Consider the following 15127-nt stretch of genomic DNA (forward strand, 5'->3'; position numbering starts at 1 on the left):
CTTGAGGTCTTCAAACCACAATTTTGAGGACTTCAATAACTCAGTCATGGGTTAGGGGTTGTTATAAAAGTGGATGGGTAGGGTTCTGTGGCCTGCCTTGTGCAGGAGGTCAGACTAGATGATCATATTGGTCCCTTCTGACCTATGAGTCTATGAGTCTATGAGTTAACTCACCCTTTCCGCACATCCTCTATGGTCTTCCTGAGTGGTAGAAGTCTTTACTTTCGCCTTCACTGGGGCTGGAGGATGACCACCACAGAACAGAGACTGTTTCGTACTCAGGGTGGCTTTACAAATGAATTAAATACGGACGACTACTGCAGTGATTGTGTAGGACCAGCAGAGCAGCCATTAGTAGTAGTTGTTCATCAATTATTTGTATTGTGGTGGTGCCTGGAGGCCAGGCTCCCACTGCGCTAGGCTCTGTACAAACATGTAACACAGTGACAGTCCCATCCCCAAGGGCTTACAGTCCATTCCATGATCAGTGCTTGACCGCCATGGACTTGAAAACTTATTTCAATGAGAGAAGTCACATTGGCAAAGGCATGCCAGCCTCTTCCTCTACACTCTCCAACATGAGCCAGGAGGGAATTGGTATGCCCTGGCCCCAGAGCCTTGGTTGAATATTTCCTTGCTAGATGGCCCCTACAGCAGTTCAACATTGCCTTCTTTGCACTGTGGGGAAGCACAAAACTTGCTAAGAGATATGAACCCACTGCTTTCTGTCCCAGAGATTAGCACGCTATCAGTTGTGCTACACAGACTACAGTATCATGAGCCTCTGGCCTGCATTGCTGAAGTTACAGGTCTCAGTTCTCCACTGTGTCCTACTGTCTGGTCCCAGAGAAAAGTTAGAGCTGTTTAGGTGCAGCTCTAACTTTCACAGCCGGCATTAGGCACTCTTTGTACCTATGGATGTGGTTTTACTTCACGCTGGAGATCTATTTCCAGCTTGAGTAGGCATGCCTACACTAGCTCTGATCAAGCTAGTGGACAGCGTGAGCGGCGGGATGGACTTAGCCGTCTGAGTGTGTAGCTCCTCTCCTGGGCGGGGTCAGACTCGGGGCTACTAGGCCCTCCCACTGCCATGGCTACATGTCTGGTTTCAGCACGCTAGATCGGAGCTAGCATGGGTATGTCTCCAAGCTATGGGAGTGATTCCCAGCTTGAGGAGTGTACACACACACTATACAGGGTTGGGTTTAGCTTTGCTCTGCCCCTCCCTTCATGTCCTCACCCTTGGAACACCCTCAACATTCTCCCTCCCGCCCCTTATGCTGGGACAGCCACCGCGCTCAGTGGCCTTGGCAGACCGAAGAACCTGCCTCATAATCTTTTGGTTTCTGTCCATCGTCACTCTGACGCAATAATACTTAGCACTTTTCTACACCTGACAGTATGTCACTGAATCACCGTATTCACTCTGCTTTAAATGGAGGGCATCTCCTTGGTCTACTCTGACTATTAATGCTATGGTGTTGGGGCCCCAAACATGGCACTAACACTGTTGTGAACTGTAGGGTTTGGACACATGGGGCCTGATTTTCATTTACACTGTCACTAAAGCCCCTATCACACACCCCTGGCAATGTAAAAGGCCTTACATGGGCACACATAGTAGCTACACCCACTTTAAGATCCCAAAGTTGCGTAAAGGAACCTTAGTGTAAACAAGAATCAGACCCTGCTTCTCCTGGAGGCAGTTTGGTGGGAGTTCAATGATACCATTGGGAGTCTTTGATCAGTAACTGTGTTTCGCTCTCCCCACCCCTCTTGTCTCTGTAGGTGAGGAGGTGGGAGATTTTCCTTGTGGAGAGGATCCCCCAGCCAGGCAATGTGAGAATGGAACCACATGCAGGAAATACTGGCCAGGCCCCAACTATGGAATCACCAACTTTGACAATATTCTGTTTGCTGTGCTAACTGTCTTCCAGTGTATCACCATGGAGGGCTGGACTGACATCCTCTACAATGTAAGTATCTCAGACAATATCCATAGAGTTCTCCGGGCAATGTGTGAATTGCGTTTTTCTATTCCACTGCGGGGGCAGGCGTCATACAGATTCCCAGTGTGGAGAACAAAACGAGGAGGAATGTGTCAGTGGTTCATTCTTACTGCAATAAGATTCGAATTCTGCCTTGAACTACAAAACACATCAGCTGGTTAGTGTTTTTCCATCAATTGCCCCCAGCCCAGGCTTTTTTGGGACTGTCTCAGTTTTCTTAAGGCAGGCCTGTGGCCTGTGAGCATTGTGCTTTGGAGGACATTCCTTGATGCCTTATAATCCTTTACGGGTCCCACAAATCATTATTGCAGTCCAGAGAGATGGCATTTTGAGGCAGCATTCCTTGTATCTGCATACCTATGTAGTGACTTTTGATGCAACGTGATGATACCATGCCAAAATGTCATCAGGTTACATTGCAAGATATCGATGCAGTTTCTCACCAAATGGGTTTATCCCATTGTAGGAACTACAAGCGTTGAGTCCATCCTCACTATTTCTTATAGAACATATTTTATCGAAGGCCGAATAGAAGTGGCACAATCAGTGACTTCTTCACATTCTCCTCTTGTTTCTAAGGGCTTTCCCTACAGCCTAGGTTCACACCTAGTGCTGTGTATCGTAACATGCTTGAAGGAACGTAGGGAGATGATGGTCTCAAATGGAGTGCTGGTTTGGGTTATTCAGGGAGCGTTTTGCAAGCTGCATTCTTACCTGCTGTATCTCCACTGACTGGGGCAGAGCTGCACCCAGGATGAATGTGGTCTGTTGGGTCTGAACCTTCATTGCCTTGCACTTTGTTTAGTCATTTACACGTGTGCAAAGTGGGTCCAAAAGGCTCCAGTTTAGATCGGTGAGTATTTTCCAGCGGTTTTGCACCCTCTTTGTGCCATGTAAGTGACTGCACTCGGCACAAGGGAGTAGAGCACGCTGGTTGCAGAACACGCTCATGAGTGCTAGTGACACCAAAATGTTTTGTACTTAAATGAGGGCTTTGTGTGATAATAGCCAATGCAGCAGTACGCTTCCGGGCAGGGAGACGTTTATAGGGTGCCTTGAGTAGTGCTATAAAGCACGAGGCCAAAAGCGATGTGACTTAGAACCACTCCAGAAGTGCTGTAACCTCCTGCTTTACAGGTCTAATGGGCTTTATTGCTTATCGCGGAATGGAATTTAGAGATAAGGAAAAGAGTCAGACGATTGCATTTACTGAGCGTTATTGGAATGGGCACAGCCTGTGACCTATGAGAAGACTTTGGTTGTGCTCAGTGTTTTAAAACCCATTGAATTCTGGGCTACGGGACCCTCTCCCTCTGGATATTTCTATGACAGCAGGACACCATGGTTAGCAGCAAGCACGGTGAACTGTAAGGTGCAATTCTGCTTTAGTGAAAACCAATTTATTCCCTTCTCTCTTCATTGCACAAGTCTTCATTTCTTGACGATCACTGGCCATTTAGATTGGTCGCAGAAGGCTGCAACCGCGAGGTGGAGGGAAGGCCTCCTTTCCCAGCTGTATTCCCCCCTCCACTCTCTGCTTACTTCATCACACAACCAGTCCCCCCAGACCCATTCACTGACCCTTTCTCTTCTCTCCACAATCAACAATCATGCGAAAAGCCCATTAGAGTCCTGGTTTTGACTGACTAATCAATAAATGGCATATTAGATCATCTTCCTCCAGCCTGCCTTTTGTCTAGCATGCAGGGAGCAGAGCTGGCTTTTGGAATTGATTCAGGGTTGCTTTGAAGTTATTGCAGTACCATTAACCTAATTGGAAACCGATACATTGACCTGGAGCAGCAAGGATTGGCTGTGCAAACATGATTCGGACTCTGCAGATCTTATCTGTGGAGCAGTAAGCCCCAGCCGCGTATTCCTGGTTAAGCCTTAGATGTCAGGTGGATTTCCCATCACCTACAAGTGGGAGGCTTGTGAATGGCTGAGGACAATGTTTCATAGGCTGTGAGGCTGTCATTCCTGTGGGAGCACAAATGCAACCATGGACAGTTCAAAAATGGAGGATTGTTTTTCTTTCCAACAATTCTATCCTCTTTCTGATGTGCCTGCTTCCATGATATCAGAAGCCCCAATTCAGGAAGGTTCTTAAGCACGTGTGTAACTTTAAGCCAATGAGCATGTGTATAACGTTAAGCATCTGCCTATCACCATGGTATCCAATACCCCTTTGACTTCAGAAGGAATGCTCACATGCTTAACTCTGTGCATGTGACTAAGTACCATTGAGAATCATGGCCAAAGAGTCACCTCGCCATTTAGATTCAACTAAAGCAGAGTTAGATAGATTGTAGCCCAGTCTATTGGTTTCCATATTACAGTAACTCCTACTTTAACATCGTCATGCTTAACGTTGTTTCAATGTTACGTCCCTGCTCAGTTAGGGAACATGCTCGTTTAAAGTTGTGCGGTGCTCCCTTATAACGTCCTTTGGCTGCCTGCTTTTAAGATTCTGTGGAAGAGCAGCGACTTTATAAGGGAGCATTGCACAAATTCCGCTTCTCTGCCTCCTCCCAGCACTTCCCCCACTATTTGATGGCGCTTAGGACTTTCTGGGAGGGAGGAGAAGGAGCAGGGACATGCAGCTTCTCCACTCCTCCCCCTCCCTCCCAGAAAATCCTAAGCGCCACCAAACAGCTGTTTAGCGGTGTTTAGGATTTCCTGGGAGAGAGGGGGAGGAGTGGAGATGCAGGGCTTCTGCCCCTCCCTCCCAGCACGTCAGGCGTAGGACTTTCTGGGAAGGCGGGGCAGGAGCAGAGCAGCGCTGCATCTCCGCTCCTCCCCCTCCATCCCAGAAAGTCCTACGTGCCACCAAACAGCTGTTTAGCAGTGCTGAGGACTTTGGGGTGGGAGGGATGTGGCGTGATCCAGAGAGGAGGTGGAGTGGGGGTGGGAAGAGGCGGGCCTTGAATGGAGCGGGGACAAGAAGAGGGGGGTCTGGAGCATTCCCGGCAAAGTACAAGCCTGTTCTTCTCCAGGGAAGCGGCCGGTGCTGCTGCAAAAGTGTTTCCTAGCATCCTTGCCTGCAGCGGGCTATGCCTGTGTTGGGTAAGCCAGGGGCACTTCCCAACTACAGTACATTACTGTACAGTATATAATGCCTTTTGTCTGCCCCCCCAAATTTCCTTGGAACCTAACCCCCCGCATTTACATTAAATCTTATGGGAAAATTGGATTCGTTTAACATTGTTTCACTTAAAGTTGCGTTTTTCAGGAACATAAATACAACGTTAAGTGAGGAGTTACTGTACCTGTCCCTCTGCCAGCTTCATCCCCATATCCCTCTGATGGTGCACTCCTATCACTTACTAGTGAGCTGTGCTGTTCACAGGGTAGCAGCAGAGTGAAAAGGGGGGAGAAGGGAGAAGAGAAGGGAAGATCCATCTGGTTTGTTGTTTTGTAATTGCTTAGTATCAGAGGGGTAGCCGGATTAGTCTGTATCCACGAATACAATGAGGAGTCTGGTGGCACGTTAAAGACGAGCAGATTTATTTGGGCATAAGCTTTTGTGGATGAAACTCCCACTTTTTCAGGTGCCACAGGTCTCTTTCCTTGCTTTTGTAATGGCGTAGTTTTCCTCGTTTCTCCCTGTGCCTACGCAAATCATTTAGAAACATACAACAGCGACTGTAAGCTCATCAGAGCAAATGTGCAGTGATGCAACTATCAGACTGTGCACAAGAGAGAGTACCCAGCCCATCAAAGCCTGCGGCTCCAACCAACCCAGCTGCGTGCCAGCTATTCTGTAGACTTTGCTGCCTGTGCTGGCTGAGTCTAGAGTGTGGAAGTGAGCCAGAACGACACTGCATTTTCTATCCATCGCTCTACAAGCACGTTACAAAGGGAGGGTGCAAAGGTCGTGAGCGTCACTAGATAGAGGAGGGAAAATGAAGTATAGAGCAAGAAAATGAGTTGTCCAAGATGACTCAATAGCAGAATCTAGATCATGCTGACTCATCGCCCCATGTTCAGTCCGTTAAACTACAGCTACCTCTAAGGCAGAGTCCAAGCTCAGGGGCTGAAGCCATGTCTGTGGACTGCCAGCCCCATATTGTGACCCAGTCTTCCCTGCCCATGTGCCTAAAAGGCAAAATAGGAGAAGCCTGGATATTTTCTCTGGTTTGTTTTCAGTACATAGCTCCATAATCTAGCCAACACTTTACGAAGCAGGGTAAGATGTGGCTTCTACCTTGCAGAGCCTAGTCTCCCCCTCTCTTCTCCTCTCCCCCGGAACTCATTGAGGGCCTGGTTGTTGGTTAAGGAGTTTGCTCTTGGGGCATTCTGCCAGGGAGGAGAAGGTTTCTGGGCTGGGACAGGTGAGGGTGGATTAGAACTTTAAAAGGGTGGAGCATGTCCTGATAGGAGACCGACCCTCTGGTCTGTTCTGCTTTCCCCAGGTGAACTTGCCAGCCCCTGGATGCAGGTCTTTCACTTTGGCAAAGTCATGGATCCACTTTTTGTTGTGATGCTTAATTAATATTTGCAAAGTGCTGTGAGATCCTGAGATGAGCCTCCAGGGAGGTACAAGTAGGCGTATGCTTTTGTAAGAAGTCAGAGCTGAGATTTCTCATGCCGTCAACTGCCCAGGAGCCAGTGAAAAGGTCATCTCCCAGTTCCCAGCAGTGCTGTTCCTATTCCCCTGCCTTTGAGTGAACACTCTCCAGCTCCTGCTAGATGTTGGTTTTACTTGGGCTGGGAAGGCTGTTTACTTTTCCTCTCACTTTCCACTGTTAAAATGGGTTACCATGAAGCAGGGTCCATCCTACATTCTAGGGACTGAAAGTGGGTTATCCTGCCGGGCAGTCTGGGGCCCAAGACCGTTATGTGGAAGTTGAGGTTGCAATGAGCTTGGAGGCCATTTCCTCCTGAAAAACGAGCCGATTGATTGTTTGATTGCTTTGGATCAATAGCACTCTGTCGCTGTTCATATTTCTCTGCTACCGCCAGCGCTGCTGCTGCGCTCTACCATGAGGGCAGTGGAAGGAGGTGCTGCTTTTTCCCTATGTAAGTCATTGTTAGGGTCACTCATAAACTCAGAAGAGCAGAGCTCGCATCCTAGCTGCTTAGCCAGTTCCTCATTAACGGCACCAGGGAATAGGAGTGGTTTCCCCCCCAAAACAACTTTGGGCTGATGGAAATAACCAATCCTGAGTGGTCCTGTTGTCAGAGCCCAAGCCCTAGAGCTCAGGTCTAGGCTGGCAACTAAACCCCAGAGTTCTGGCCTGTTTAGGCTTAGTGCTGTGATTCAGCCCATTGGGAAGATGAGCCTGAGCTGTAGCATTGGGATTTGGACCTGAAGTTCCCCAAAGTTGGCGGGGAGGAGACGGGGGTTGGATCTGATTCTCCCTGTTCTGGAGATAGCTGACCTGCAGAGAACAAATCCAGGCACAAACTTCACCAGCCAAGGAGGGCACTTTGGGTCTGGTTTGCCAGTTGGGCTCAGCTCTTTCGCAAAGGGTCTTTTTAGTAGCAGCGAAGGTTCTGTGGACTGTGTAAGTGTTTCTGAAGGATTGTGCTGACTTCACATCTGATACGGACATGACCCTCCCACAGGTTATTCGGGAGTAACGCAGCAGGCAGAAGGCAGGGCTTCATGATAGATAAGATTGGCTTGGAAATCCTTAAACCCTTCTCCATGATGATAAACGGAGGAGTTATAAAGGCAAGGAGGTGGATCTCAGGTTTTCATGGACTGCAAAAATGTCCTTCCCTCTTTGCCTCGCTCATCTGCCAGTTATGCTTTTATGGGAGTTTCCCTTTAATTGGAGCCAATGAAAGCTTTCTAGCAAGACTTTATGTGGAAAGTGATTTATGCTTGAGGCAAAGAGATTAAAGCATCAATCAGGTAAAATGCTTTAAGAATAAGCTGAGGGAAGCTCATTTCTGAAACAGTAGCACAATAACAGCAGAGTAATCGCTCCAAACAAGCCCTTCTGCATACTGCAGGCTCACCAGCTGTGGCCTGCACCCAGCCAGAAAGCTGCTGTGAGTTTAGAGAGCAACAGATGATTTAGAAACAGTCCCTTTGTCTTGTGCTAATGACAGGGAACCATCTTTTCTCCCGCAAAGAGCAGAGCCAAAATTCTCTCATACTGAGAGAACCCCAGGGCCTCAGCATAATCTGAGAACATGATTAAAGCATAGACTGAGCCCATCTACACCACCATTACACTGTTTTAAACGTGTTGGAAGACTAACATGCCGTAACCATTTTCCCCACCGCGGCAGAACATGTGTTCTCAACATGGACTCGGGAACCAGTTTCCTTTGTCACAGCCCGCCGCCTTTTCTTTGTGGCTCATTGAGAAGATGGACCTGAAACTTTTCTCTGTTGTAGCACAGGGTCACATTAGATAGAAGGTTGAGAACAACTGTGGGAAGAAGATAGAGTACAGATGGGACCACAGAGATTCCTGTGGCCAGAACATATGGCCAGATTCTGAAACCTTTACTCATCCTTACTGTGAGAGTAGCCTGCTGAAATACAAAATAACATTGTTCCCTGGACTCTGGAAGTCATAGGTTTTCTCTGTACAACACAGATGTGACTGTATCTCCCAGTAGAATACTGCCTGCTCTTCTGGGCACCTTGATACTAGATACACATCATTACATTGGAGGAAACTTGGAGAACGAGAATTAAGAGGCTGGAGGGACTGAAGATTAAAAGAACTTAATGTGTATAGCTTGGCTAAATGATTGCTCAAGAGGATTAAGATAACTGCCTAGAAGTGTTTATAATAATTTACATGGCTCCTTTTATCCTGAAGGGCTTTACAAATTATATACAGGTGCACGCCATACAGCACCGCTGAAGTACAGCCTCCTGTGGGGTGGGGATTGGAAACCAACCAGCAAACAATGAGCGGTGGGGAATTTTGACCAAGGACATCAGAGCAAACTTCTATTCTTGCTAAATGTTCCATAGGATCTTTAGAATAAAATTATTACCCACCATAGCACCCAGGAGTCCTAGTCACGGCCAAAGGACCCCGCTGAGCTAGGCCCTGTACAAATGCAAGCTAAGAGGATGGCCCCTGCCCAAAGAGCTTACAATGTAAGAATAAGACAAGACAGTGGGGTGGATACAGGGAGGCAGATCGGGGGGACCACAAGGGAACATTTTGAGACAATATTGGGCAGCACGATGGACAGTGATTTTGCTGCACCAGCAGCCTAACTGTTGTCAAGGTTTTTGCTGGCACCACAATGAAGGAAAGTTTTAAGGAGAATGAGTGAGTTGTGCCAGTGTTTACAGGGAGTGCACATGTTTAGAGGGAACTCCTTCCAAGTGTGAGGGGCCGCAGAGGAGACAGTATGCAGGGCGCACAAGGCCTTGCTTTTCAAGGTTTCTTCTATGGAAAGTGAGTTGCGGGGGACCTAAATTTGATCCCATGGACTGAGGTTTAATTTCTATTGAAGACTCTTACTGAAGCGTAGCATAGAGGAGTGAGTACACAGCAGGGGCGCTGGGTTCTGCTCCCAAATAATTGCGTGTCTTGGGGCAAACTCTTTTATCTCTGCTTTGGTTTCCCCATCTGTAAAAGGGAGATTGTAATGGGATACTGACCCTATAAGGCCAGACGGGTGGTAGTTTGAGACACCAGTTATCTTGTTCCATGTTTCCAGGGAAGGAAGTGAAGCAGTCCTAGGTTATAGTTTGTCTGGCAGAGGGAAGGTGAGGGTGAAATCAAAACCACTGTTCTTTTAAGGGCCTGGGACCAGGAGCCTTGTAGAGTGGCAGGGCAAAGTTCCCCCGCTCTCTTTCAGCTGGCCCAGATAAAGGTTCGAGGTTATTAGATCCACCTGAAGAGGATTATGGTGATGGTGAGATGACTGAGTGGGAGAATCTCAAAAGGATACTCCAAGCCCTATCAAGGAGGAGGAAGTCGGCAACCCATGGTTCCCAGAAGGAGGACTGTGAAACCTTGAAGGGTTAGTTTGTGGGCTGGCAGAGGAGGTCAGGACTCTCTCAACCCCAGGAGGAGGGCTGTGAAACCCTGAACCTAGGGGGGTGGATGAGAAGGACCTCACTTCGGGGAGCTGAACTAGGTTGGATAAATTACTCCCCAAGACAGAAGAGGATATTGTTTTGCTATAAGTGGATTATTCTGTGAGCCCAGAAGGAAACCAAAGAAGGATGAAGGGGATGCAAATAAGAACAATGCGATGAGACTGGGGAAAGGAAAACTGAGGTTGAATATCAGGGGAAAAAAAACTTCTTAGCCATGAGGTTCAGTAGACAGTAGAATAGTGTCCCCTGAGAAACACGGGAGCTCTATTGCTGGAGTTATTTCAAACTAGATTAGACAAAGTACTCAGGTCATCCTGCTCATGCAGGATTGTTCTTGTCAGGTCTTTCTCCACCCCTAGTTCTAGAATTAGTTACAATATCCTTGAGTACAGCTCTTTACCTCTTTAAAATGTGAATGGTATAGAATCATAGAAATGTAGGGTGGAAGGGACCTCAAGAGGTCATTGTCTTCTACTCCATGTCACAAATATAATATGATATGGCACACAGACATTGTGTGGGACTTTTTTACCATAGGTTCAGTGGTCTCCATATGAAATGAGTTTGTGGGCTCAATATAGGTTCTCATAGAAAAGTCCAGCAGCACTTAATGGGCCATAGTGAATTCACAGATTGAAATGCCAGAAGGGACCATTGTGATCATCTAGTCTGACCTCCTATACAACACAGGCCAGAGAACTGCCCCAAAATAATTCCTAGAACAAATTGTTTAGAAAAAAAATCCAACCTTGATTCAAAACCTCCGTCTAGTAATCTTTCTGTCAAATTTTTGAACCATTCTGGAGAGTACAATAGAGCATTCTGTCCCTGCTATAAAATTCTATAGGATATTTAAAAAGAATATCTACTATTCAAAGGGATGTCATCTTCTACTAAATACTGTGGGGTTTATAGCACCCAATTACGTTTCTACAGAATCCTATTTCCTTCCTCCCTGTCAAATTCTGTAGAACTTTTCCATACAAAATGGGAAATGACTGCCTAGGAAAGTACTGCAGAAAGGGATCTGGGGGTCATAGTAGATCACAAGTTAAATATGTGTAACACTGTTGCAGAAAAAGCAAACGTCATTCTAGGATGTGTTAGCAGGAGTCACTTGCTGGAAGGTTCTCTGCACCTTGTAGTCTTTAAACCATGATTTGAGGACTTCAATGGCTCAGACACAGGTTTGATACAGGAGTGGGTGGGTGAGATTCTGTGGCCTGCATTGTGCAGGAGGTCAGACTAGATGATCATAATGGTCCCTTCTGACCTTAAAGTGTATGATTCTATGAAGCTCCCCTCTGTGCTGATTAGGCCTCAACTGGAGTATTGTGTCCTGTTTTGGCCACCACATTTCAGGAAAGATGTGGACAAATTGGAGAAAGTCCGGAGAAGAGCAACAAAAATGATTAAAGGTCTAGAAAACATGACTTAGATTGAAAAAATTGGATTTGTTTAGTGTGGAGAAGAGAAGACTGAGGGGGGACATAACAGTTTTCAGGTATATAAAAGGTTGTTACAAGGGTTTGATTTAGTTGGGGATTGGTCCTGATTTGAACAGGGGGTTGGACTAGATGACCTCTTGAGGTCTCTTCCAACCCAGATATTCTATGATTCTAAGGAGGTGGGAGAAGAATTGTTCTTAACCTTTGAAGATGGGACAAGAAGCAATGGGCTTAAATTGAAGCAAGGGAGGTTTAGGTTGGACATTAGGAAAAAATTCCTAACTGTCAGGGTGGTTAAGCACTGGAATAAATTGCCTGGGGAGGTTAGACAAACGCTAGTCAGGGATGGTCTAGATAATACTTAGTCCTGCCATGAGTGCAGGGGACTGGACGAGGTGACCTCTCAAGGTATCTTCGAGTCCTACAATTCTATGATTCTATGGTGTATGTTTTCCACCAGGAGTAGGAAAGTCATTTCTGTTTGTCTCCTTCTCTTGTGCAACGTCAGTGGTTCTTGCTCTCTTCCATACTAGGACTCCTTCCTCCATGCTAGGTGCTGATGCAACCTCCCTCTTTCCAGGATCTAGCCAGACCCCACTCTCATTTTGCAAAGGCCAGGTGGTTGCAACTCTCCTGCCACCTGTCCACGATCTTCATGTTGAGAAATCGCTGTGCTACACTTAGCAGGAATTAAACAGCAACACTGAGTTGGAGGAGAACTGAGGTGTGCAAGTCCTGGAGCTTAATACTTTCACGCATCCTGGGTGAAATCCTGACCCCATTGAAGTCTCTGTGAGTTTTGCCATTGACTTCAGTAGGGCCAGGGTTTCACGTAGGATCTTTTTTTTTTTCTACAGACACTCAAAGCTATTCGAGGGAGTTTACCTTGCGAGATATGGAATATCCTGCAGAACACACAAAATTTCAATTTTCTCTCTCTCTCTCAATAAGGAGAGATTCTAATATTTCTTGAAAGTGAAACATATGTTTCTCCTGTCTAATACCAGTGGCCAATGGATATTTCATATCTGTGAACTACTAGGGCTAAACTGCTATGCTAATATGTGCTTTGTGGTTCAAAAAAAAATCAGAATTGACTCAAAACTTAAGCCTAATTTGAACCCAACCTTTAGCAGGCTTGAGAATGGCTTTTGATTAACTTGGTCCTATTTTTCATTTCTCCCTGTATCTCTGAATTTCCTGGTTCACGTTAGAAATGGAAGTGGAAGAATCAAAATACAATGAGAAAATTTGTTCTCACTCTATTTCCAGTCCAAGGAAGGCAGAAGTCCCCGGAATTTGGGGAGAGAATCTGTGCTCATGAGACTTTAGACCCAGTTATGTTTTGATAGCTCAGATAAGCATCTCCAGACTTTTGGATACTTCTTTCAGACGAACCTCAAAGATGCATTGTTTGAGGTTTGTCCGTCACTAAACCAAACCGTGAGTCCTAGAGTCTGCGGGTGTTGCTGGGATGTCTGTCAGGGAGGATTTGAGCACGATCAGCCTAGGCTACGAGAGCCGTCAGATTTTTAGCTGAGAAAAGAAAAACTACTCTCAAAAGAAGGTAGAAGTGGCTTGAAGCTTGATATGGAGCAAAAAGCAGGAGAAAAATAAATAAGATGAAGTAATGCAGCCCTCACTCTCATAGATAGGATTCAGCCTTGGTTACTTAATGGAAGGATGAGTCAGTGGTTAGAGAACTTTCTTGTGCTCTAGAAGACCCGTGTTCAATTCCTTCTCCCCCACAAACATCTGAAGTGACTGTGGGCAAACCACTTAGTCTCTTGGTTTGTATAAGAACACAACCCTGCCTTGGAGGGGTGTTGAGATCACACATTAAAGACCGTGAGATGCACAGATACTACAGTGGTGGTGTCTGACAAGTAGCTAAGATAGGTAGTTTCTGTTTGTGAGATTAATCTCTGTGCAAAGGCCAATACAAGTCGAGGCAGTACTTATGTTCTCCATTTAGGGTTTGAATGGCTTTTGCTGGCATTTTGCCCGGGGATGGTTTTCACTCTGAGGTTATCTCCCTGTGCTTGCATGTCTCACCTACTCTGCCTTAGCTGTGGAATAAGCCAGCAAACCCCACGGGGATCCAAGGAGGTGGCTTTGAAATCACTGGTTTCTCAGAACGCACCTACCATCCCGCCATATATCGTCAATTAGATGTAATTTTAACTGCCAGCCCAAATCCATAAATGTTAGGCACCAGCATCGGCCTCAATAAATGAGGGCTCATTTGCACTTGATATTTATGTGAGCCTGTCTGCAGTGTCACTGGCTGTAGGGATTTATGGTGGATTCGATATCTCTCGCTCGTGTGTGTGTGTATCAGCTCTCGTTGCTCTCAATGAACATGCTGAGGAATAAAAACTGTTTAGCCAGCAAAAGCATGGGCAGCCAAAGGGAAAAGAAATCACTTGGCAAAAATGTGGCTTTTAATGAAGCCACAAAGGAGGAGGAAAAAGGACAAGTAAAGGTTTTATTTTTTTCACCCTGGCCACGCGTCAAGTTTCCAGCGTGACTTTTTTTTTTTTAAGCTGCATTCTCTGTTCTGTCCAACAGGTAGAATTTGCGCTATTTGAAAGTGGGGTACCATGAATCCAGATTGCAGAGGGCACCAGCACCCGCTAGTGGTGACGCTGCCTTCAGTAGCTGGGCAGATGGAGAGTGGCAGCTGCTGGCCGGGCACCTAGCTCTGAAGGCAGAACCACGGCTAGCAGTGGCACAGAAGTAAGGGTGGCATGCTCTGGTATTGCCACCCTTACTTTTGCACTGCTGCTGGTGAGGCGCTGCCTTCAGAGCTGGGTGCCCAGCCAACAGCCACCACTCTCTGGCTGCCCAGCCCTGAAGGCAGTGGAAAAGTAAGGGTGACAATACCACGATCCCCCTAAAATAACCTTGTGACCTTGCAACTCCCTTTTGGATCAGGACACCCAACTTGAGAAACGCTGGTGTCCCCCATGAAATCCGTAAAGGAGAGGGTTAAAGCACACAAAAGACCAGATTTCAAGGTCCGTGATGTGTTGTTCTTGGCTGTGAATTTGATAGACCCTTAGTCATAGGAATAACTACCAGGTGAGAAGATAGATACCTGCCCAGCTGCAGGCGTGTTGATGTCAGGCTCGTTGATCTGAAGCTGTAGTGCTTTCTTGCGGGGCCTGGGACTCAGCATGATTCACACTGTTGGGAGCCAGAGGACGGACAGAGGCTTCAGATACATAGGGTATCTCTGCACTGCAGTCGGATATGTCACCGCAGCTCTGGTAACCAGACCTGCACTAGGTTAGATCTAGCTAGTACGGCTAACAATAGAAGTGAAGATGCGAGGACGTGGGACACAGAGGTCTAGGTGGGTTGGTACTGTCTACATCGCTGCATCTTCACTGATATTTTTTGCCATGCTAGCTAGATTACAGCTCTCTTGGAAGTGCCTACCTGAGCTGCAATCGCACCTGCAATTGCAGCATAGACATACCTATTGGTAAACCCTACCGGAGGCTGGTGACTTCATGGTGCAGCCAGTTGCAGGAAATAAGGAGTGGGGAGGATAAAATGTCAGAAGCTCGGAGGAGCTAAGAAACGTGCGATCGCTGAATTTTCTGAGACGAGGCTTCCGTGCAGCCTCCTCT

General features: G+C 46.8%; 1 protein-coding gene across 9 annotated transcripts in view; it reads left to right on the plus strand.

The window, feature by feature from the left end:
* Nucleotides 1-15127, plus strand: part of CACNA1B (calcium voltage-gated channel subunit alpha1 B) — a 521426-nt gene that overhangs the window by 226559 nt on the left and 279740 nt on the right. For all 9 annotated transcript variants that reach the window (XM_075060705.1, XM_032765199.2, XM_075060699.1 and 6 more), the window contains one exon: nucleotides 1789-1976. In XM_075060705.1, the coding sequence (XP_074916806.1) occupies nucleotides 1789-1976 (188 nt within the window). The remainder of the gene's footprint in view (nucleotides 1-1788; nucleotides 1977-15127) is intronic.

This window comes from Chelonoidis abingdonii, chromosome 24 (assembly GCF_003597395.2).
Source record: "Chelonoidis abingdonii isolate Lonesome George chromosome 24, CheloAbing_2.0, whole genome shotgun sequence".
NCBI classification, from domain to species: Eukaryota; Metazoa; Chordata; order Testudines; family Testudinidae; genus Chelonoidis; species Chelonoidis abingdonii.